The 26,124-nt window shown below is 43.0% G+C and overlaps 1 protein-coding gene across 2 annotated transcripts in view; it reads left to right on the forward strand.

The window, feature by feature from the left end:
- BAIAP2 (BAR/IMD domain containing adaptor protein 2) overlaps positions 1 to 26,124 on the forward strand; it is a 196,009-nt gene that overhangs the window by 155,227 nt on the left and 14,658 nt on the right. For both annotated transcript variants that reach the window (XM_070740211.1, XM_070740210.1), the window contains exons 9-13: positions 2,652 to 2,853; positions 6,536 to 6,737; positions 13,947 to 14,015; positions 14,586 to 14,736; positions 22,646 to 22,680. In XM_070740211.1, coding sequence (XP_070596312.1) covers positions 2,652 to 2,853; positions 6,536 to 6,737; positions 13,947 to 14,015; positions 14,586 to 14,736; positions 22,646 to 22,680 — 659 coding nt within the window. The remainder of the gene's footprint in view (positions 1 to 2,651; positions 2,854 to 6,535; positions 6,738 to 13,946; positions 14,016 to 14,585; positions 14,737 to 22,645; positions 22,681 to 26,124) is intronic.

Raw genomic sequence — 26,124 nt, forward strand, 5'->3', positions numbered from 1 at the left:
CTGTTTGATCCTCCATGCTTAGATGATGTTTGCCATCATCTAAGGAGGCAAACTCATCTGGTGGCATTTGGAGTTCAAGCTTTCTCCGTTGCTGCCCTGGTCATGTGCTCCCTGCAGAGTGAAGGAGACCAACAGCATCATTAAATTTTTAAATGGACCCTTTTGAAGTAGCAGCCTGGCAGCTATGACTTCATAAGTCCTGCAACGTGCTGAACTTGATGCTGCCTTTCAAGACTATTGAGAAACTGCAGAAAGCAGCTGCCCTCTTGCTGGCAGATGAGAGCCATCATAGCAGTGTCACACCAGTTCTATAGGATTTGTGTTGGTGGCCAGCAGGTTTCCAATATACTTCAGAGTCCTGCTATTAACCGATTGGTGATAGTATTTACATACATGGATTAGCTTCTAGTTACTTTCAGGACATAACTTTTGGAAAGAAATAATTGGGTGTTCAAGGTGAGAGGGAATGAATGCTTTAATTATTTTCCTTTCAAGAGACAAGACAGATGGAGACCCAGATAAGATGTTATCATTGCTCTCATCTCCATTCACTTTGGAACAGCTTTATCCCTTTGAGGCCGAGATTGGCCACACCTGGTCTAGTTTAGGAAGGTGGGCATTGGATCCTAGCAACTTACAATTAGGGTTGGGGGGATTTTTATTTGGCCTTTTAACTCTTTTAATTCCTCAGCTTTAATTTTTAAGTGTAAACTGAAAGCAGTATATTAAGTTACAATGAGTAATTAGAATACAATTTAAAATGTATTGTCACAAGAAGCCTTTCAGGTGGCCTTTTTTGTTAATTCTTGAAGAACAGGGCACCGTAACTGAAATCTGTTGATACATTGTTGATAAATTTGCAGAAGTCAGTAACTGGCTGTGTTACAAAAGCTAAATTCAGTAGCAATAGGAAAATTCAGGGATTAAGATAATTTATGCTTCCTCCTTCTGAAGTATTTGGGTTTCCACTCAAACAGTTCAGGGGTCTTTGGTTTTTATTTTCATTACTTTGCAGTAATGATTTCCCAGTTGCTGTCCAAAACCCATTTATTCAGTCCAGTTCTACAGCTGTCATATGATTATGTCTGGGATAGGCTGGCCATGAACTGTGTTAAGAAATTGCAAGTTAAACAGATTTGCAAACTGGAGCACAAAGAAGCTGGACTCACAGTACACTTGACAGCTATTATACAATGTGGTATATCCTGGTAAGACTGGTTTTATTTTGGCATGTCCTTCTGGGCAAAGTTGAATATCATCCAGCTAGCTCAAGGTGAGCCATGGTTTGAGGTCATATTACAGGCAGACCTCGACTTATGGTCACAGTTGAGCCCAAAATTTATGTGGCTAAGCAAGACAGCTGTTAAGTGAGTTTTGCCCCATTTTACAATTTGCCACAGTGGTTAACTGTGTGATCACTATAGTTATTAAGTTAGTAGCACTGTTGTTAAGTGAATCCAGCGTTCCCATTGACTTTACGTGTCAGATGGTCACAAAAGGTGATCACAGGATCCTGGGACAGTATACTGCAAAGCATTATAAATACATGCCAGTCGCATGTGAATATGGATCATGTGACCACTGGGATATTGCAAGAGTTGTAAGTGTGAAAACCACTTGCTTTTTTTCCAGTGCCATTGTAACTTCAAGTGATCACTAAAGTGTAATTCAAGGACTACCTGTACAGATTTAAGCCGTTTAATGGGACTATTTCCCCAGTCTGCCAGTGAAAAGATACTGTGCTCCATCTTTTCCTCCTTAATCAATAATTGTTTTTTCCAGCTCTCTGCCAGGAAAAATAAAGAATTCAGGAGGAAGTGGTGTGGAAAATGAGAGGGCAGTATGATATAGACTACCTGTAATATGTTGTGGTTAGCTCTGGACCAGCTCCTGCCCCAAGGAATGTGCAGGTGGATGTGGGGGAGACATCCACATGCCGCAGGCCTGTTTTGCTCCCGATGGAATCTGCCGATGAAGCCTCCTCTGACCAAGGAAGCATGAGTGACAGGGAAGAGGGGAGTTTGGCAGACAGCCCAGGAGGAGATCAATCATCTGTATCATCCTTGGATTCTGAACAAGAATTAATTACACATCCACGCATGCGTAGAGTGATGCATAGGAGACAACAACTGAAGGATTATTACAAGAGAAAATGAGGCCACCTGTGGTTGGGTGGGGCTCCAGTAATTAGGGCTGCTGCTATAAATAGCAGCGTGTGGGTTTGGCCATTGTGAAAGAGTATCTGATCGCAGTTCTTCAGGAATCATGTGTTGCTCTTTTCTAGACTTTGTTTATTGATTTTTCACACCTTTGAAACCACAGCAGAGCAACGTGTGTGTGTCTCACTTCGTTGGAAGAAGAAGGGGTGTGAAGTTTCTTCACAGCTGCTAGCTAAGTACTTAATGACTGCTTAAGGGAAATTGTACAGGAAATTGTGTTTTGGGACGAGTGCTCTTTGCAATACAAAAAGAGTGATTAGTTTATTTTGAATTTTGTGATAAAGGACATTGTTTTGAATTTTCAAATGTGTGTGTATCTGCAATTTGTACCCTTGAATTTTCGGGAGGCTCCTATCAGAGAGCCCGGCAGAACAATGCAGACAAGAGCATCATACCTGTGTTTCTCTCTCCCTCTCCCCACTCTTTCTCCAGCGAATGTCTGCACAAGAGACCATTCCAGTAATGAATGGCGTCTCGGGCTCGGAAGGTGAAGATTACAGCCATTGGTCTGACCGAAAACCGCCTCAGCCGAAGTCCTTATCCCCCCCACAAACTCAGAAGCAATTGAGTGACTCTTATTCCAATACTCTCCCTGTGCGTAAAAGCGTAATGCCGAAAAACAGCTATGCATCCAGTAAGTCATTCTTGTAAAAGATTATTCCTCTCTCCCCTTCCCTCCATTTTGAGGAACGTATGTGTCAGATTGTGAATGAGATGGCCAAGGAACTCCCATAGAGCAACATGGTAGGACATGGATGTCAAACTCGCAGTGTCGTGTTGCTATCACATGATGTTCCGCAACCCTTTCCCCCCCTTCATGGAGTGGGTGTGTGCCTGCAGCTGCCAGTTCGACCCCCCTGCAGTAGGAGAAAGGGCCTAAATTAATTTTCTTCAGGCTTTCCACTTATGCAAAGAGTACAGGTCCCTAAATCCCCAGCCATCACAACAGTCCCAAGATATTTGGAGAAAGCTGGCATGCATAAAAGCACAAAAATGGCACAACTTCTAAAGCATTTCTCATGTTGAGTCTTTCAAAGGGTCTAGCTAGACCTCCTGTCTTTCTGCTGGTAGAAACAAGAACAGGCATTGAGAAAGCACTGAAAATTTGGGAGGCTAAGACAGCTCAAAAATTGCAGAAGGTTTGCTGACAGAAACTTTTGTCACTTTGCTTTGTCAGAAATTAATTAGACGTGCTTGTTTCCTATATAAGCCCTTACACAACAGAGGTGGGGTGAGTCAGATGTTTGCACAAACCTTTTTTTCCTTACAAAATCTATGAACAACAAAGCTGTTTCTCCAAAGTGGTGAAGCAGGCTGGGTTCTTTTGCATCATGCTAGGAACAGGGGTGAACAATGTCTCCTTTGGAGTGACATCACTCTGCAATGTTTATTATCTTCTGACTAAAGTAAAAAGGTACCTTTGAGTCAGGCTCAATTTCACGGACATAGTTTGCAGCATTCCGGACAAAACTGCAACACTGAGTTTTCCACTGCTACCTGCTGGGGTGTGTTTCAACTTCCAGGCTAGTCAGTAGCACAAGCATTCTGGGAAAAGGTTCTCGTCCAAGGCCTTCCCTGGCCTTCCTTGTTTAGCTTGGAGCTCAGAGAAAATCAACCAGAAGTTTCCACTACTGAGATTTATTTATTTATTCATTTTTTTATTCCGCCCTTCTCCTTAGACCAGTGATGGAGAACCTATGGGACGGGTGCCACAGGTGGCACACGGAGCCATATCTGCTGGCACTCGAGCTGTTGCCCTAGCTCAGCCTCAACGTGCATGTGTGGGCTGGGGAGGTGATTTTTGGCTAACACAGAGGCTCTAGAAGGGCGTTTTTGGTTTCCAGAGAGCCTTTGGGGGGATGGGGGAGGGCATTTTTACCTTCCCCCTGCTCCAGTGAAATCTTTGGAGCCTGGGGAGGGTGAAAGACGAACTTACTGGGCCCACCAGAATTTGGAAAACTGCTGTTTCCGGCCTCCAGAAGGCCTCCAGGGGGCGGGGAAATCTGTTTTTGCCCTTTCCAAGCATTGAAATATGGGTGTGGGCACTTGTGCATGTGCAATAGTCTTTGGAGCCTGGGGAAGGCAAAACACGAGCCTACTGGGCCCATCAGAAGTTGGGAAACAGACCATTTCCGGCCTCCAGTGGGCCTCTGGGAAGTGAGGGAAGCTGCTTTCACCCTCCCCAGGCATTGAATTATAGGTGTGGCCACTCACACATGTGCAATAGTGCACATCCACACTCTTTCGGCACCTGAGGAAAAAAAGGTTCGCCGTCACTGCCTTAGACTCAGGGCAGCTTACACCATGTTAGCAATAGCACTTTTTCAGCATACAGTGTTCCCTCGATTTTCACGGGTTCGAACTTCGCGAAAAGTCTATACCACGGTTTTTCAAAAATATTAATGAAAAAATACTTCACAGGTTTTTTCCATATACCACGGTTTTTCCCGCCTGATGGCGTCATATGTCATCGCCAAACTTTTATCTGCCTTTAATAAATATTTTTTTTTAATAAACTTTAATAAATAAACATGGTGAGTAATAATCTAAATGGTTGCTCAGGGAATGGGAAATTGCAGTTTAGGGGTTTAAAGTGTTAAGGGAAGGCTTGTGATACTGTTCATATCCAAAAATAGTGTATTTACTTCCGCATCTCTACTTTGCGGAAATTCGACTTTCGCGGGCGGTCTCGGAACGCATCCCCCGCGAAAATTGAGGAAACACTGTATTGCCCTCAAAATCCGGGTCCTCATTTTACCCACCTCGGAAGGATGGAAGTCTGAGTCAACCTTCAGCCGATGATGAGATTTGGTGACCTACAGATCTACAGTCAGCGTTAGTGGCCTGCAGTACTGCACTCTACCTGCTGCGCCACCTTGGCTCTTCTTATACTGTATACCACTGTTGTATTGCTTGGTTCCAGCAAGAAATGAAGTACAGTAGTCCCTCACCTATCGCTGGTGTTACGTTCCAGACCTGGCCGCGATAGGTGAAATCCGCGATGGGGAATTTATTGACTGATAGTACTTATTTAAGTATTTATATTGTAATTGTTTGGTAAGTTTTCATTGTTTTAAGTGTTTATAAACCCTTCCCACACAGTATTTATTTTAGATACAGTATTTAAATACAGTATTTACAATTTTAGATATTTTTTTTTTTTAAAAACCTGCCGATCGAGTTCGGCGGTCTGTTTAAATCTGCCGATCGGCTTCCTCAGAAACCCGCAATGAAGTGAAGCCGCAGTAGGTGAAGCGCGGTATAGCGAGGGACTACTGTACTCATTGCAGGGAACATGATGAGGTTATTGTACTGTATTATTGTTTGTTTGTTGAATCTATATAGCCACCCATCTCACACCCTGACTCTGGTTGGCATACACAATGAAAAAGCTAAATAATCAGCATAATTCAAGCATAACCATTAAAAGAACCATAATAACAAAAAGGCAATTTTCCTTTTACTTCCTTTTATGCCACAATTGCAATTATTAATAATTCTGCACAATGCACAGGTATCTAGCACTAGGTAATGTTTGTTTTTAAAAGCTCAGTACATCATATCTATGTGAGTGTTTTACCAGAAAATTTGTTATTTTCTTTTGCTTTACAAATTCATTGACATTTATGATCAAGAGATAAATATTTTAGATGGTGATGATTTTAACTGTCTTTTAGCCACAGTTGTGAAGTGAATCACCACAGAGTGTTTTGGTGAATCACGTCATTAAATTGAACCCAGCTTCCCCCACTAATTTTGCCTTTCGGAAGCTGTCTGGGGAAATGGCAGCCACATGACTCTGAGGCAGTGCAAGCATCCTCAATATATGCTGGTTGCCAGCACCTGAATTTTAAAGGCGTGAATGTGAGAGTCATAACTGTGAGGACCGGTTGAAAGTCACAAACCATTACTAAATGAACGGTTGCAAGTTGAAGATTAGCTGTAAATCAGCAATCCTTTGTCACCAGGCATGGGGGAGTTAGGATATTCCTTCCCCTAGGCCATTACAAGTTATGTATGGTATGTTTGTGTGTATGTTTGGTTTTTATAATAAGGGTTTTTAGTTGTTTTATTAAATTGGATTGTTACATGTTGTTTTTTATCATTGTTGTTAGCCGCCCCGAGTCTGCGGAGAGGGGCGGCATACAAATCCAATAAATAAATAAATAAATAAATAAATATAAATAAATCCACAGTCATTTATTTTTTAAAAATAATGGCAAACCTTCTCCAGTATTTGCACAGTAGTAAAGTAAGAGGAAAAATAAGGTTTATTTATCGAAAAGAGTGGACTCAATCTCTGTCTTGTCTTTCAGCTGAAAACAAGACACTTCCCCGTTCCAGCTCCATGGCGGCAGGACTAGAAAAAAATGGCCGAACAAGAGTGCGAGCCATTTTCTCTCATGCTGCTGGGGACAACACCACCCTTCTGAGCTTCAAGGAGGGAGACCTTATTACGTTGCTAGTGCCTGAGGCCCGAGATGGCTGGCATTACGGAGAGAGTGAAAAGACCAAATTGTGAGTATGCTTGTCAGCGTGTGGGCCTCAGAACTGGTTTTTCTTTCCTTCTGATGATATTAAAGGTTTTTTTCAAGATTCAATTGCTTTCTTAGCATGGTGGTAGGCAAAATCAATGTTATGGGCTGTAACTTAACTTTTATACCTCTCAGAGCCCCAAAGGGTAGTGCCAATTGGTGGTTCTGAGCCCATCCCCAGACACCCAAAGCGATGCTGCTGTTTGTCCCCAAGGTTTAGGACAGTGATGGCAAACCTATGGCATGGGTGCCACAGGTGGAATGGACAGCCATATCTGCAGGCACATGAGCCGATGCCCTAGCTCAGCTCCAATGTGCATGTGTGTGCCGGCCAGCTGATTTCTCACAGACACTCTGGGAGGGTGTTTTTGGCTTCCAGAGAGCCTTTGGGGAGATGGGGGAGGGCATTTTTACCTTCCCCCGGCTCCAGTGAAACCTTTGGAGCCTGGGGAGGGTGAAAGATGAACCTACTGGGCCCACCAGAAGTTGGAAAACAGCTGTTTCCAGCCTCCAGGGGGCGGGGGAAGCTGTTTTTCCCTTTCCAGGCATTGAATTATGGGTGTGGGCATTTGTACATGTGCGATAGCGCACACACAAGCTCTCTCAGCACCCGAGGGAAAAAAGGTTCATAATCACTGGTTTAGGAGTACAACATGAGTATGCTGGGGTGCTGTAGGTAGAGCAAAGCCTGGGCTGTCTCATGTGTGATCCTCTTTGTCATTTTGGTCTTTTCCTCCATGTGGCATTGCTACAAAAATTGCAAGGAGAGTTCCAGCATTTTGCATCTGTGTTAAGAAGTCAATGCAAAATCAAAGAAAGAGAGGAGACAAATGCCACAAGTCAATATTTTACATTAGGGAACTCTGATGAACTTTGAGCCTAAGACAAATTATTATTCTTTATGCTTAAAAATGTGATTTTCCAATGAACTTTTTTTCCTTACCGCGATCTGGAAATCTTAGCTCTGGTAGCCAAAACCGAAGTTGATGTGACAAGAAGTGGAATGTATAATAAACAGTTCTGCCCTTAACAACACAGCTCCCATGCTGGGGAATGCCAGAAAAAAAATGAAGAGGGAGGGCAGAAATTGTAGGCTTTTAATTCCTGGAGAGTCTGTAGTGTAACTAGGAATAAAAGCTGTCGCTGGGGTGGATCCCTCCAACAGGCTTGCTTTGGCATAATAGGTTTGCTTAGGACACACAAAAAAAGTCTTCCTTGGCAACAATTGTGTAGGTAAGCGCTTTCATAGATACTGAATATTTATCTTTTTTTCCCCTTCTCTCCTTCCCCACATCTCAATATTTAAAGCTCTAAATCTGGAGCCGCGGTCTTTTTTCCATTGTTCACTAAATATAGCTGTACCTTTACTCCGTCGTCCATGCAATTTGTGACTGGCTTAACAGAAAATGCCAGTTGCCAAGCCAATGGTTGGCTTAATTAGCAGAAGCAGATTAGGAAGCCTTGGAGGGAAGTCGTGAGGGTGGTAGTCTGCTGATCTGGTCATTCCTTTTTTTTTTTAGCCCAAGTGTCCAATATGGGGTGAGCTAGAAAGCTGGCAGGGTGTGGAAGTAGGTGGCTGGTAAGACTGGGCACAATAAACTTGGACAGCAGGGAAATCTTGCTTCACAAAATAAAAGCACAGATGGCAGTAAAATGCCTTTGGCCATTTGGGGAAACTGCCACATATATTGACAGCTTTCCTTTAAAAGATCCAGGATTAAATCATTCTAAATACAGTGGAACCCCGACATAAGAGCTGCTCTACTTAAGAGCAACTCGAGATAAGAGCTGGGAGGGGAGAGATATTTTTGTTCTACTTACAAGCCCAAATTCGAGATACAAGCGCCAAGGAGCTGTCTCCTGAAGCCAAACTCTAACTTCCGCGTTCGGCTTCAGGAGACAGCTGCGAAGCGGCACGCGTGTTTTAAAAGGTTGCAGCCGGCCTGGGGGGCTCGGGGGGGTGCTTGCAGCTTTCTTTCTTGCTCTTTTTCTTTCTCTCTTTTACCTTCCCTTCCTCTATTTCTTCTTTTCTTTCTCCTTCCCACCTTCTTCCCTCCCTCCCTCCCTTCACTCATTCCTCTCTTACTCTCCCCTTTCATAAGTTTCCTTGCTTCCTTCCTCTGTTCCTGTCCCTTCCCCCTTTCTTTCTTTCTTTCTTTCTTTCTTTCTTTCTTTCTTTCTTTCTTGCTCTTTTTCTTTCTCTCTTTTACCTTCCCTTCCTCTATTTCTTCTTTTCTTTCTCCTTCCCACCTTCTTCCCTCCCTTCACTCATTCCTCTCTTACTCTCCCCTTTCATAAGTTTCCTTCCTTCCTTCCTCTGTTCCTGTCCCTTCCCTCTTTCCTTCCTTCCTTCCCACCCTCCGTCCATTCATTCACCCATTCCTCTCTTGATCGCTTAAAGCCGGTCCCTGGTGCAAAAAGGGTTGGGGACCTCTGTCCTACAGGATTGGGTGGCAGAGAAGTTGAACATATGTAAATTTAAAAGTTTAAGAAAGTTTACAAGTTAAGTGAAAGAAACTTCATTATTCATTTATATGTACACGTACATTTCTTCATTAAAAACATATCTTTCTGCATAATTTAGACTAACTTTGTGAGTTTTTTGAGGGCTGGAACCAATTAAAATTATTTACATTAATTCCTATGGGGAAAAGTCGTTCGAGATAAGAGCTGCTCGACTTAAGAGCCCAGGTCCGGAACGAATTAAACTCGTATCTCGAGGTACCACTGTACCGGTAATCCCCAACATACGACCTCAGTTGAGCCCAACATTTCTGTTGCTAAGCAAGACAGGGGTTAAGTGAGTTTTGCCCGATTTTATGACCTCTCTTGCCACAGTTGTTAAACGAATTACGGTCATAAAGTGAATCTGGCTCCCCCGCTCATTTGCTTGTCAGAAAGTCGCAAAAGGGGATCACATGATCTCAGGACAGTGTAACCATCATAAACATGAGTCGGTTGCCAAGCATCTGATTCATACGCTTCCTGCCATATGAATCTCAGCGACCGGTTAGGTCCCGTAGAGTCAGCCTTCTCCAGGTCCTGTTAACCAGACAATGTCGCTTGGTGGGGCCTAGGGGGAGAGCCTTCTCTGTGGGGGCCCCGGCCCTCTGGAATCAGCTCCCCCTGGAGATTCGCACTGCCCCCACCCTCCTCGCCTTCCATAAGAGTCTTAAGACTCACTTATGTCACCAGGCTTGGGGCAATTAGATCTTAGGCCCCCTGGCCAATGAATGTTATGTATGGCTGAGGTCTGAATGTGTACAATTGATTTTTGAAATATTTTAATTTTTTTTTTTTTATTTATTTTGTCCAATACACAATAATACACAATGAAGGTTATAGAGGATATGGTAGAGAAGAAATACGAGATATAGGAGAGACTATAGGACAGGGGATGGAAGGCACTCTAGTGCGCTTATGTACGCCCCTTACTGACCTCTTAGGAATCTGAAGAGGTCAACCGTGGATAGTCTAAGGGTAAAATGTTGGGGGTTAGGGGATGATACTATGGAGATATTGAGGATTTTAGGTTAGTTATCTAGTTTAATTTATTGGATTTGCCATTGTATTTTATTGTGTTTTTTATTATATATTGTAAGCTGCCCCGAATCTTCAGAGAGGGGAGGCATATAAATCCAATAAATAAATAAAATAAATAAATAAATTTTGTTCACGTGACCCTGGGGACTGGCTGAATGTGAATAATGGCCATAGTCACTTTTTTCTATGCCATTGTGACTTGTGAATGGTCACTAAACAAATTGTTGCAAGACAAGGTCTACTGTGTTCAAATGCTACCTTCTGTTATAACATCCCCTTCTTACTGCTCCACGCATATTGAATGTGGCTCCAGCCCTCATCACCACACTGTTACACATTCCCAAAGCCAGTCTGCTGAAGTTCACTGGCAAGCCACCAACGTTCGGTTAATGTGGCATTTTGAACATTAAAAGAAACAAACAATTAGTAGGTGAAGTTACCTATAAATCTGTCTGAAGATTTTTTTAAAAGGTTTCACTCCCCAAATATTTACTTGTGATCATATTTCTTGGCTGCCATGTAGCTTGCTGGTGCTTCTGCCCAGCTGGCCAGTGGGAGGGGAGTTCAAAAATGGGGGTTCGTCTGGTGTCTTATTCCCCCCCCCTCCCCAGCCTCCCTCCTTGCCTTTGCTTCCCTACATTTGTTTGCTGGCAAGGAAAAAGAAGAAGAAGCAAAGTTACTGCACTGAAGCAGCAAAGCTGTCATGTTGGCAGAGTGGGGAAGGATGGCAAGGCGTAATAGCTGCCTGCCTTTGGGAGGAGTGGGTGGAATCCAAGGAACTGGAAGGCAAGAATTCCCGCATGAATAAAGGCTAATATAACGTGTCCCAGGATAATGTTGCAGGATTCAATCTCGTTCGGTCACCGGGACCAGAGGTTTTGTCTTCCAAGCTTTCAGACTCAGTCTGGAGCCCATCTCCAGAGAAGGCAGAGAAATAGCAATAGCATTTAGCCTTATATACCACTTCACAGTGCATTACAGCCCTCTCTAAGCAGTTTACAGAGAGTAAGCGTATTTCCCGCAACAATCTGGGTCTTCGTTTTACCAACCTTGGAAAGATGGAAGGCTGAGTCCACCTTGAGCCTACTTAAACTGCTGGCAGCCGGTGATCAGCAGGAGTAGCTTGCAGTACTGCACTCTAATCACTGCACCACCGAGGCTCTTCTCTCCTAGGCAGAGAAATTCCTTGAAGATGGGCTCCAGCACAAGTCTGAAAGCTTGGAATACAAAACCTCTGGTGCTGGTGACCAACCCAGATTGAATCTTGCAAGAATTCCCACCACTGGGAAGTGGCTGCCTTCTGAAAGAGCAGCTGATCTGGGGGTAAATTGCTGCCCTGCCAAAAACCTTCCATGACAGACAGAGTCAAGGACCCAGAGAGAGACGCAGCACTGGTGCAGCTCATGCATATGGAAGGGGTCATAAAAAGCTGTCTACACTTTGCTACTTTTTTTAAAGAAGTGGCCAAGCAGTTCATCCCCAGACCGCCCTCCTCATCATCACCATTCTTCCTGAAACTGCTGGAGATGATGATGATGATGATGATGATGATAATAATAATAATAATAATAATAATAATAATAATAATAATAACAACAACAACAACAACAACAATAACAATAACAACAACAACAGAGTGGGAAGGGACTTTGGAGCTCTTCTAGTCCAATTCCCTGCTTAGGGAACTACCACTTCAAACAAATGGTTTATCTATCTATCTATCTATCTATCTATCTATCTATCTATCTATCTATCCATCCATCCATCCATCTATCTATCTATCTATTTAACAGGATTTATATGCCGCCCATCTCCAGTGGACCCTGGGCGGCTAACAAAATTTAAAACAAGTATAAATAGTTACAATATCCAAGAAAGAATGTAGAAACAAATAATAGCCCTTAAAATAACATACATACTCTCAGTCATTCATGGAAAAGCCAGGTCTTAACAGCTTTCCAGAAGGCCAGTAGGGTAGGGATAGTGCAGATCTCTGGAGGCAGTTGGTTCCAAAGGGCCGGGGCTGCCACAGAAAAGGCTCTTCCCCGCGGCCCCACCAACCAACATTGTTTGGCAAACGGGACCTGGAGAAGGCCAACTCTGTGGGCCCTTATTGGCCACTGGAAAGTATGGAGTAACAGATGGTCCCGCAATTATCCAATGTTATAGGAAGAAAGGATAACACTCAACCATATCACTGCCTTGTAAACTTGTAAAATGTCATAGAATGGAGAGTAAATAACCTAGTAAGCATTTTGAAGAATGTCTTTATTAGGCTGTGTTTTTTTAAAAAAAAATTCAACTGGAAGATATTTGATTTATTCAAGACTAGGATTAAAAATTAAGATGTGTTCTGGATTCTTCCCATGGAAAATGGAATGCATGGGGAAAGCTTTGGTGGATACTCAAAAGCTAGTTCAATGAGTAAGGATTTTGAATGGTACAGATATGAGATGAAATATGCAGCTGGAGGAGGGGGATGTCATCAAGAGCACTGTAGCTTCCCAGGGAGGAGACAGCACATTTATTTATTTATTTATTTATTTATTTATTTATTTATTTATTTATTTATTTATTTATTTATTTATTTATTTATTACTTAGATTTGTATGCCGCCCCTCTCCGAAGACTCGGGGCAGAGAGGGGTCCAAAATAAAAGATTGCACACATGGGAAAGGGAGGGCAAGCAGGTAGGTAGGTAGGAAGAGATTCAGATGTACCCTCGATACACACCAGGGTCTATCTATTAGGTTAGCAGGTTATAGCTTTAGCCTGGTAAGATTCGGTCTATTAGATAATTGAAAATAATATACATATTTATTATTATTATTATTATTATTATTATTATTATTATTATTATTATTATTATTATCATCAATACAACACAGCAAACAAGATCACTATGCTGGATTTCATATTCCATCACCAGTCGGGCGCTTCCCAAGCACCTAAGACTGCGTGATGTAGCGGCGAATTATGTTTGCCGATCCCAGTAAAGCAGCCTTTTGCAATTAACAGATGGAGATTTTGTCAATTCCGATGGTTTTCAAATGTTCACTGAGATCCTTTGGCACTGCGCCCAGCGTGCCAAGTACCACTGGGACCACTTTCACTGGCTTATGCCAGAGTCATTGCAGCTCGATTTTTAGATCTTCGGATTTCACTAATTTCTCTAGCTGCTTCTCCTCAATTCTGCTGTCCCCTGGGATTGCGATGTCGATGATCCATACTTTCTTTTTCTACACAATCAGGATGACGTTGTTGTTGTTGTTGTTGTTGTTGTTGTTGTTGTTATTATTATTATTATTATTATTATTATTATTATTATTATTATTATTATTATAAAGCTTTATAGTACGTTTTCTGTTTCTGCTGTCAATAGTGCAAACTGAGGTTATACTCTAGTGGGGACACCCAGAAGATTGGTTGATTTTGACCACATAGCTAGGCTTTGAGGCTTTTACCTTCTGAATTTCTACACTGTATTGAGAGAAGTGGGCTATCTGTGGCTGAAATTCAAGGATAGGCATCTCTACTTTGGCTGCAAAATACTGAAACTCTAATGGCTTAATATTCTTCCTTCAGTATCCCCTTCACTGAATGGGGGGAAAAAACGTGGATCTTTTTCTCTTTTTTCCTACTGTTGTAGGAGAGGCTGGTTTCCTTTCTCCTACACACGTGTGATGGACAGCGATGGGACCGATAGATTACATATGAGGTAAGAAAATTCTGTTCATGGATGCAGTGCAATCTTCTGACATTTAAATCATGTTTATACTCAAACAGACAAGCCCTGTGTTTTTAGCCAGAAACAGGATCTGTCCTGCATTGCCCTCTTCTGGCTCATATTTTATTAGGAATTTTATTAGACTGGTTTCATGTTTCTCAAACTAAGATTTCAGGCTTTGCTGTGAAAATACATGGTGCCTCTTTGCATGGGTGCATACATTTGTCCATGCACAGAGGTACTTATATGTGTGTGTGTATGATCAGGGGCAAGCCAGTGTGACTATATTTGGTGGGGAAAGCCCTACGACAGTATTTCAAATGGTAAACATAATGAACACCCCAGATGGAAAGGCTTCTGAGAGGACGGGCATGTTCCCTTAGTGATTCTGAGCAGGTTCCCATAGGGAAAGACGTGTGGGAGGAAGAGAATCTGAAGAATCCTAATTTTGTTTGCATGCAAGGAATGAGGCAAGTCTTAATGGCTTATAAAGTGCAGCCTGCTTGCAAAATTCTGTCCTAGAGGAGAGAGGCTGACTCAGTGTGTTTATGTCTTCTTCAGCCAGGGGAAAAGCAGCAGTACAGGTAACCTATTGGACAAAGATGATATCCCCCCTCCCGACTACAGCATGTCCTCCCGAAATTTCCAGGCACCGAATGTCAGCACTTTCAAACAGAGGCCGTACAGTGTGGCGGTGCCACCATTCCCCCAGGTGAGACTCAACTCCAAGGGGGGGGGGGTGCAACTGTTGTGAGTGAATACACCAATCAGGAGAGGCTCTGCTAGAGGTAGATTTTAAGGCTCCTTCAGAGGAGAGGGAAGGTGGATTTTCAGAGAACCAGCATTCTGTGGGTGTCAGTGATACATGTCTTGTATTTTTGGTTTGGGTATGACTTAATCTTTATTTGTCCTAAAAGTTTGAAAGGGTTGTTGACCATCCAAAAAATGGCTTAAATCAAATGGATGTATAGGTTGGTGAGAATAAAATGGGTTTTAGATCATTTAAATATAGCTGCTCTGATTTATGAAGAGTAAAGGAGGAATTGGCGCTGCAACTTTTTCTATAGCTGGCACAACGAAATGAGAGGGCTCTAGCTGAGTCATGCTTTGTATGGATGTAGAAGTAAATAGTGAGGTAGCAATGTTTGCTGACGACACTAAATTGTTCCGGGTAGTGAAAAGTGAAACTGATTGTCGGGAGCTCCAGAAGGATCTCTTGAAATTGAGTGAGTGGGCAACAAAGTGGCAAATGCATTTCAACCTCAACAAGTGCAAAGTTATGCACATCAGGGCAAAGAACCCCAATTATACATACCAACTGATGGAGAACAAGCTTTCTGTGACAACCCAGGAAAGGGATCTTGGGGTTTTGGTGCACAGCTCAATGAAGATGTTAATCCAGTGCGCAGCAGCAGTAAAAAAAAAGCAAATTCCATGCTTGGCATGATTAGGAAGGGAATCAAAAATAGGTCGGCAAGTGTTGTATTGCCTCTGTACACATCGATGGTGAGACCGACCACATTTGGAGTACTGTGTACAATTCTGGTCACCGCACCTCAAGAAGGATATAATGGAACTGGAAAAGGTGCAAAAAAGGGCAACAAGAATGATCAAGGAAATGGAGCACCTCGCATATGAAACCAGGTTGCAACGCCTTGGTCTCTTCAGCCTTGAAAAATGGCATTTAAGGGGTGACTTGATCAAAGTGTATAAAATCATGCATGGGATAGAAAAGGTGGATAGAGAAAAATTCTTTTCTATATCACACAATACTAGGATGAGGGGGTACTCCCTAAAGCCTATAGATAATAAAGTGAGGACAAATAGAGGGAAATATTTCTTCATCCAGAGGGTCATTGGTTTATAGAATTCACTTCCAGAAGAGGTCGTGACAGCTGTCAGCCTGGATAGCTTCAAGGTAGGATTAGACAGATTCATGGATGCCAAGTGTACCCTTGGTTATTGAAATGGATGTCCAAGTGCTGCCTCTATGTTGGCTGAGGCAAGCAGGATTCTCTTGGGTACCATTTGTTGGGGGTCAAGGGAAAAGGAGGGTTTTGCCTTCTCTTTCTGCTCAAGATTCCCAAGGACAATTGGTGGACCACTGTGTGATACAGAACGCTGGACTCCATGGGCTTTGGCCTGATTCAGCATGGCTCTTCTGATGTTCTTATGCTTTATTTTAACTGTGATTTGGGTAACAAGCCATAGAAGTCTGTGAAACATGGCTAAATGCATCCCTCCCTGTCTCCATCATCACAGCAAGAAACTAACTTGTCTTCCGGTCCGACCGTAAAACCCGCAGAGGAGGCAGAGGAGCTATATATAAGAGCCGGGGTGGCACAGTGGTTAGAGTTTAGCACTGCAGGCTACTTCAGCTAACTGCTAGCTGCAGTTCAGCAGTTCAGATCTCACCACCAACTCAAGGTTGACTCAGCCTTCCATCCTTCTGAGATGGGCAAAATGAGGACCTAGATTGTTGGGGGCAATATGCTGATTCTGTAAACCACTTAGAGAGGGCTGTAAAAGCACTATGAAGTGGTATATAAGTCTAAATGCTGTACTCTACAAAAAACCACTAAACTTAAAAAATATCCAAGTTACACATGATCTCACCCTTCCTGAAACCATTCGTCTGTGATCTAACCTTAAATGCCACACTTCGCTTCCTACATTGTTACAGAACCCACATGTGAACAAATTATCCTCACTGCTAACATGGGCAGCCTCCTGCCCATACTCCCTTATCTTTCTTGGGGACCTCAATCTACCTTACATTAACATGGGCCCTAAATGAATGCATGACTGAACCCATTCCCACAACCATTTACAATGCTGTTACCAATCTGGGATTCAACCAACTCTTGACTGGCAAACTCTATTCTCTGGCTGTAACACTGCTGATGAACTCTATAACATCTTCTTGCTTGAAGTCAAAAGAACTATCAGACTACATGTACCATTAATAACCACCATAACCAAGAAAAACAAACTACCCATATCAATAAGGAAGCTACAATCCCCAAAAAATCCCTCTGGTGAAAAAACAAAACAGGCTATGTAGCCAACTTCCAAAACTGCTACAAAAATATATGCTGCCAAATAAAAATGGAATGTTTCAACTATCACAGCAAACAAGAGGAAAATCTTCTACGCACCAAATCCAACTGCACCTTCTACAACTTTGTAAATAACAAACTCAAGAACTGGAGACCCATGCCACCACTAAAAGTACCCAACAACAAAGAACGCTATGATGAAACATTCAAAGATAACCTCTTCAACACATTCTTTGGCTCAGTCTTTGTGAACAGCAACAGCTTATGCCCAAAATTTTATTTTATTTTATTTTATTGGATTTGTATGCCGCCCCTCTCTGTAGACTTGGGGCGGCTAACAACAAATTCTCTAGTCATACCACAAATACTCGCAATGATTTAACACAAATAGACTTCACTGAAGATAACGTTGAAAAAGCACTATGCGACCTAAAATCTTCTCTATCAATCGGGCCTGATGGACTATGTGCATACTTCCTAAAAAAGCTCTCCACAGCCGTAGCTGAACCACTAAGCATAATCTTTGAAAAATCTTTCAGGACCAGTTCCCTCCCAAACCTATGGTCACTAACCATGGTCATCCCCATTTTCAAATAAGGAGATCCCAGTCTAGTAGAAAACCACAGACCAATCTTTCTATCCTGCATCACATGCAAAGTCATGGAATCAATCATAAACCAATCCATTACCCTCCTACTAGAAACTATCAACCTGCTCTCTAACAAACAATTTGGTTTCAGAAAAAAATTATCCTGTAATCTGCAACTCCTACGCTGCAAAAACATATGGACTACACATCTCGGTCAGGGCAAATCAATAGGTGCAATTTACATAGATTTCTGTAAAGCCTTCGACTCAGTGGTTCACGATAAACTATTTCTAAAACTGAAATCCTACAGTGTCTCTGAACTCCTACATGATTGGATACTGCATTCCTATCAAACAGACAGCAAGTGGTCAAAATAGGGAGCACCCTATCTAATCCTGTCCTGTTAAACAGCAGTGTACTAGGACCAACACACATCATACTCTATATAAATGACTTTTGCTATCACATTACAAGCAACTGTGTTCTTTTTGCCAATGATGTAAAACTTTTCAACACCATCGATAACACTGCTACCCTCCAAAAAGACCTTGACTTTGTGTCAGAATGGTCAAACATCTGGCAACTCCAAATCTCAAAAATAAATGATCTGTCCTACATATTGGCAAAAAGAATCACAACACCAAATACAAGCTGAATAGATAAGATCTTGCAGACAACCCTCATTCTGTAAAATATCTTGGAATACTCATATCAAATAAACTAAGTGCCAAAGCCCACTGCAACAACAGCACCAAAAAGGCTTCAAGAGTTGTTAACCTAATCTTACGTAGCTTCTTCTCTAGTAATATCACACTACTAATCAGAGCATACAAAACGTTCGCCAGACCAGTCCTTGAATACAGTTCATCTGTCTGGCACCCACACAGCATTTCGGACATAAATACATTAGAAAGTGTCCAGAGATACTTTATGACAAGATCCCACCACTCCTCTACTAACAACAGAATATCTTATGCAACCAGACTTGAAATCCTAGGTTTAGAAAGATTAGAACTATGTCGCCTTTGACATGACCTAAGCATAGCTCATAAAATCATGTGCTACAATGTACTTCCTGTCAACGAATACTTCAGCTTCAACCACAACAATACACGAGCACTGAACAGATACAAACTCAAAGTAAACCGCTCCAAACTTGACTGTAGAAAAAGATGCAGTGTGTACATTGTAGGTAGGTAGGAGGCTGCCTTGCTAAGAGTAGAACTGGTTGCACCATTGCTGAAGTGAACTTTTCTAAAAATTTCTGTTTCATAACACAGGTATTCGTACAAGCAGGTGAGGCTTATCTTGCCAACAGTTGCTTGTATTCATTATTTATAGGAGTACCTTATGCCCTACGGTTGTGCAATTAATGAATATTCCCGTGGCCTCTTCCCAGTGTCACCTGCTTCCTACCAGCCTTATTCTAGGTCAACAGCCGTAAGTCCCAAGAACGCAATGTTTCCATTGGGGTTTCAAAAGCCTCTTTTCTGCCTCAAGCATCTTTGTGGCTTACTTAACACCTATATCCTGGCTCCCCATCTTCCTCGATCTCAAGAAGGCTGGTGAGATGAAAAGCTTATTTTAAAAAAGCAAATGTAAACAGCTGTCCAAAAAAAGCAAGCATGGGTAGAGGTAAAAAATTAACGGATTGGCAAATTAGTGATGGGTAAGGCAGAAAGATTGGCAAGAAAAGGCAATGTAAATACCCAACTGGTAACATATGGCTGTTCTACATGTATGTAGCTGCAGAATTCAGTGGCTCTTAGGCCAACAATGCTTATTTTTTCCCCCATCCCATCTCCCTTGGACCTTCCACATGGCATCTCCAGAGGTTTGAGAAGATTAACACCAGCTAATGGGTGGATGAAAACAAGGAAAATAAGCTGAGGGACAAGGAAACAGAATGTGGAAAGGAAGGTGGGTGGGTGGGTGGGTGGGAGGTAAATCATTTTGGATTTAATTTTGTTGGAAAAAAACACATTGAAATGTTTATCTCCTATCGAGGGTAGCAAACTGAGGAGAATGGTACCAGCCCAAGAATACTTGGCATTGGAATGAAGGCACTATTTTTGGCTGTAAAGAGGTCACGCTGCCAGAGACAATCTAAACACAAGGGTTCATCCTTTTCTCGGGGTCTTTAGAATTCAATATCTTTGTCAGAGTGTGCTGTGAGGAGATAAGTTGCAAAATAACAGTGGCTTTGGCTAGAAAGATGGTGGATTTTTTTTAACGGCAAGCTTTGATGTTCAAGTCAGAGATTTTCATTCAGAAGCCCCTTTTCCTCTGGCTAGAGACATGTCAGACTCAAGGATCACAGCAAAAGAAGAACGTGACTTATCCTTAAGACACACATATACCAATAAAGAGTCTACCATATATATTTGAATATAATCCTTCCATTTCAACGACAGGCTGCCTGAACATTTTAACTAACATTTTATATTATTGCTATAATCAGGTGAAAACTGATTACAGTTCCCCAATCTTTTCATCACTGGCTGTGACTTGTAGCAGTTGTAGTTCAGCCATGTTCAAAGGCTCACAATTTAGTATTACAGTGATCCCTCGATTTTCGCAGGGGTTGCGTTCCCAGACTGCCCACGAAAGTCGAATTTCCGCGAAGTAGAGATGCGGAAGTAAAAACACCATTTTTGGCTATGGACAGCCAAAAACTACCCCCGCGCACCCTTTTCCAAGGCCGCGCAAGGAGCCGGGCTTGAAGTTGGGGGCGGGGAGTGACGAAAGTGCGGAGGCCGGCAAAGATTGTTTTGAATGTCGGCTGCCCCCGCCCCTCCAGCGCCTCCGGCCCCCTCGCCACTACCCCCTGCCCGCCTGATCCGCCCCTCTCACCAGCTTTCTTGGGGCACGGGTCCTCCTACAGCAGCGCTGGCGGCTACGGCTTCTCGTCCTCCTCATTTGGCCACTACCCGCTCTGAGCGCTTTGAGAATACCCGCCCCGCCCCTCTCGCAGTCCCTTAGCTGAGAGCTCTTTCGTCCCAGCTGTCAGCGAGGGGGCTGCAGGAGAGGCTGGGCAGGCGTTCCCACAGAGAAAGAGCAACAGACAGAGTGAGATAGAAAGGAGAGAGGGAGAGAGAGAGAGAGCAAGAGGGTGGGAGAGTGGAAGGTAGAGAGAGAGAAAAAAATGATAGAAAAAAAGGGGAGAAAAAAGAGAGATGAGAAAATGATTGAAGCAGAGAATGACAGGAAAGAGAGAGAAAGAGAGAGAGGAGTGACTCTTGGTGACGTATGACATCATTGGGTGGGAAAAACCATGGTATAGAAAAAAAACCGCGGAGTATTTTTTAATTAATATTTTTTGAAAAACCGTGGTATAGCCGTTTCACAAAGTTTGAACCCGCGAAAATCGAGGGATCACTGTACAACCATTGCAGTTTCCCCAGGGTCACGTGATCAAAATTGGGCAGCTGGCATGTATTTACAGTGATCCCCCGCTCGTTGCGAGGGTTCCGTTCCAGGAGCCCCCGCAACGAGCGGGTTTTCGCGAAGTAGCGATGCGGAAGTAAAAACACCGTCTGCGCATGTGCAGACGGTGTTTTTACTCCCACAGCGCTAGCGAGGAGCCGAAGATTGGGGGCGGGGCGGCTGTTTGCCGCCGGCATGGAGGGCTTCCTAGCAGCCCCCCAAACCCGGGTTGGGGGTCCGGGGGGCGCTTGGTATCGCCGGTTTTGAGCTGAGTCCGGAAGCGAATTCGCTTCCGGACTCAGCTCAAAACCGGCGATACCAAGCGGCAAGGAACGGCTTGTCTCGGCGCTTTCGAGCTGACAGCTCGAAAGCGCCGAGACAAGCCGTTCCTTGCCGCTTGCTATCGGCGGTTTTGAGCTGAGTCCGGAAGCGAATTCGCTTCCGGACTCAGCTCAAAACCGGCGAGAATGAACGGCGTGGGCGGGCGAAGGGCGGGCGGCAGCGAGGAGTTTGCGTGGGCGGTGGGGAAACTCCTCGCTGACGCCAGCAAGAGGGGGAAGACCCAGGGAAGCCGCTGCCATCTACGCATGCGTGCCCGGCACGCATGCGTAGATGGTATTTTTGACTTCCGGGTTGAAAAATAGCGAAGTACCCTGTTCGCAATGGTTGGGGACGCAATAAACGGGGGATCACTGTATTGCAGTGTCCTGAGCTCATTTGATCTCCTTTTGCAACAAGCAAAGTCAATGGGTAAGCCAGATTCACTTAACAACTACCGTATGTCACTAACTTAACAACCGCAGTGATTCACTTAACCGCTGTGGCATGAAAAGGTCTTAACATAGGGCAAAACTCATTTAACAACTGTCTTGCTTAGCGGCAGAAATTTTGGGCTCCGTTGCGGACTAACTGTAACTCTTGGTATATAACATAGTAGGACTTAAATATGTTTCACTCCATCTACTGTAGCTGCATGATTAAACTCCATCCAAAAAAGGGAAAAATAAGCACTTTTATTCATTTATTTTTCTTCTCTTCCCTGGATGCATCGGAGAGCAGGCGATGAAAGTAGCAGGCTGCATTTCGCTGTGCATGGCTGCTTTGACTTCATCTGTTCTACCTCTCTCTGAAGAGAAGAGGATGTGCAAAAGAGAGATGGAGAATGCGGCATCTGGGGGCTCCCTCCATCAGGAACTGAAATGCTATCGAGCTGCATTCACCACCAAGCAGGTTTTTGCAGCCTGCATAGCATTTTTGCACAGTCCGTTTTAGCATCCCTGCACTGCATGTCTGTACAGTGTAGACTATTTAATCTCGCCGATCCACTGTACAAGATCACTCTCTGGCGAAACAACATGATGATGATGATGATGATGATGATGATGATGATGATGATGTCTTTTGTTGTCCTTTTGAGACCAAGTACTTTGACTATGCCTTGGGAGGCTGTTGGGACAAGGCATAACTTCCATTGCTATCTTTGTGTGCAAATGCATTATGGTTCCATAGCTGATATACTCTCCCTGCTTGTTTTTTTCCCCCTGCAGGGACTGGATGACTATGGAGCAAGACCCTCAAGCAGGTAAGATAATTCATTTTCAAGCACATTACAGATCAACAAAGTTTCGTTCTGATATGAGAAGCTAAACTCTGGGCAAATTTTTAAAAGTGATGTCAAATGCAATTTCACTGACATGCTCTATATAATGTCCTGAAAATTATACAGAAATTAATTTTTATTTTAATCTCCTCAGTCTAGCATGCAGCTCTGCAATTTTTCCCATTAAAGTCCAACCTCCCGGGTTCAATCTTGGCTTAGATTGGTCACATAGCCTGGCAGAAGCTTGAATGAAATTCCCACAGAACCATGTGCTTTCAAAACATACAGGAACTGTGATTCCTGGGGCCAAATCCACTGTGTTTGAGCAAGGCGTGGCATAATTGCTTGTAGTTTGGAATGGATTTGGTCTGTCTTTTCGCAAAAAGGATATAAATTACACTGAGGACCTTCATATTTATTATTATTATTCTTATTTTATTATTTATTATTTTCTTAAAATGAAGTGCTTCTCATACATACGCAGCCCACATGATTTTCCCTTTCAAGTTAGCCAGTATTATGCAAAATGCAGAAAATGTGTATGCATCTTGTTCAGACATACTTGAGTGGGCTGTATAAAAATGCTGCAAATAAATAACATGGAATATCTCATTATACTTTTCTATCCTTGTGACTTTATGCTACATTTATAACCCACTTCATACATTCATTCTTTAAACTTCTCACCTCTTTTTTGAAGATTCTTGTCATCTGCATTCAACCACAACTCTTCCTTTGTTAGATAAATTTTGTTCATTATTTCAACTTATTTCTTTCCTGCTGGTCACCTTTTTGTAGTTAACTCACATTTATGTTCATACATTCTTGAGCCAATCAATTCTTGTTTTTCCAAAATAACTATACCCATTGCATTCAACTGACTTTTATGTTTTTGCTGACATTCCCAACTCTTCTTTCCATATCACTAAATAGGGGGAAGGACATCTTATAAACAGCTATTGTTGTTTCATTTGACATTTATTCCTCAAGACAGATTAAGTAGTAGCCATTAGTTTTCTTTTATCAATATTTGCACAAATTAAAACTTCCTCATCCATTTCCTCATTTTTAATAAATGTTCCGCCAAGATGCACAAATTCATCTACTTTTCCTGTTGAGTGTGTGTTTGTGTGTGTGTTGTTATTGATGAATAAATTTAATCCATCCACTCCATCTTCCCTGTCAAACAAATTACACTGGTCTTTGATACATTAATTCTCAGACTTGTGTACTTGAGGGGTCCTTGCTGTTCTCTAAGCTCCAGATATTTCTTTACCTGAACTGCACTAATGATGAGGGGCAGCATACGGAGAAGGGCGGCATACAAATCTAATAAATAATAATAATAATAATAACAACAACAACAACAACAACAACAACAACATAGTTTGGGTAATGAAAAGACTGCCAGAAAGCTACCAAGCTCAGAGTGCACCAAAGGACCCTGCATTTCAACCATGAACTACAAATATTTTCCTTTATTGGTACTTGTATGCTTGTGGCATCATATCATGTGTTTCAATTCACTAGCATATCATTTGGCTTCTTAGCCAACAGCATAACATCTTCTGCAAACCTAGGATGTGCCCACATCTTCCATCAGCACGTCTTCTAATGTCACCACGAGCATCTATCTTTCTCATTGTCATGACCTGGTCCAGTCATAAATCAGCAGCTATTGAACCCAGGCACCTCAAAGGAGCTAACGCAGGAGTAGGCAAAGTTGGTTCTTCTATGACATGTGGACTTCAACTCCCAGAATTCCTGAGCTAGCATGATTGGCTCAGGAATTCTGGGAGTTGTAGTCCACAAGTCATAGAAGAGCCAACTTTGCCTTTCCTTGAGCTAATGTATAGAATGCCAGGACTAGTTACTCCCTCGGCAATGGAATTTGGGAAAATTGAGGTCATTTCAGTGAAGCTATGCTGCTGCAGCAGCTTTAGCACCACTCCACTGCCGCACTCAGCCTCAGTCACGTGATCTTCATTTCCAAAACTTCCCGACAGCTTCCCAAAAGTCAGTGGAGAGGCCAGCAGGAAAGGTTGCAGGTTGCTCAGTCTAAGTCTCCCCCCCACACACAAACCATCCCATGCCAAATGCACATTCTCACGCTCCCTTCCTGACGTGCTGCATCCCCTTGTGCCCATCTCAATCCACATGGCACCTCTGGCTCACCTCCCTGTCCCCTTCCTAACATACACCACACCCCTTCACACCCAACCCGTGCACCTCCTGCACAATCCCACATGCCCTCCCTAATCCACACACCACTCCTCTTCCACACATCTGCATTGCCTCTCCTACCTGGCAAAAGCCATTTTCCTGCCTGCTAACCCCCGACCTACGAGTCCCTGCCAGTTTGCCTGGCTTTCTCTCGGGAAGATTTCCACAAGCAAAGCAAATGAGGAAGCTGGCAAGAATTCTAGAAAGAAAGAAGGAGGGAGAAGGAAGGAAGATAAAAGAAATCGCTCTCAATTTTTTGTCCACCCATAGTTATTCAGTTTCTCTGTTTAGGTAAAGAAATATCTCTGAAACGATGACTCAGTGGGTGATAGATTGTCTAGTTCCTTATATATTTATTCATAAATACATTAAGCAACACAGCATACATCCACATCTTACTCCCTACTCAATGTCGAACCTTTCATTAATTATTTTATTTACTCTCCTGGACGGCTCCTTTTCACCCACTTCCAAAACAATTTTGATTCCTGTCAAAATTGCTTTGCATTTTGTCTGTTACATTTCCCCCTTGCTCTCTTCTTTGTAACCATCCTTGTCTGAGCGGTAATGAGTAATCTACTCATTGTTCCTTGCCCACCCTCCCTCTACCCTTGCTCCATGATTCCAGTATCAGCGCATTGCTGCTTACTCCTCCATCTAGTTTTGGTTATTATCTCTCTGCCTGTCTCTCTGTCTCTTTCTCTCTCTTGCCTGTGAAGTGAGTTTGGGCCGAATTGTGTGCTTTTTCTTTCTGTTCCACAGCGGCAGTGGCACGTTGGTATCTACAGTGTAAGAGAAGGAATCTTGACTAGAAATGGCAGCTGCTGCTTGGAAGACTTCCTTGTTTTGCTTCTCTGTCCCCTTCATTTCCTTCTCTCTACTGAGATGCACATTTTTCCTCCTGCCTGTCCTCTTTTCAAAGCAACAGTGCCAGCTCCTCCTCTCATCCCTGGGACTCCCGAGGACCACTCTTGGAAGGAACTCTTGGAACTGCTACTTCCCCGTCCCCTGGTATTTGCAGCCACCCATTTTGAAGCAGGAAAAAATGTCCAGATAAGGAACATTAGTTTTCACAGCCACTACTGGATGCAATTGAGATAAACTAAACTAGATAAAGATGCTGCATCTCTCTCTCTCTCCCCCCTTTCTTTTATAAATCAGTTTACTTTTTTTATTGCATTCTCTCTTTTCAGAGATGTTAAT

Source organism: Erythrolamprus reginae, chromosome 2 (genome assembly GCF_031021105.1).
Source record: "Erythrolamprus reginae isolate rEryReg1 chromosome 2, rEryReg1.hap1, whole genome shotgun sequence".
Lineage (NCBI taxonomy): Eukaryota > Metazoa > Chordata > Lepidosauria > Squamata > Dipsadidae > Erythrolamprus > Erythrolamprus reginae.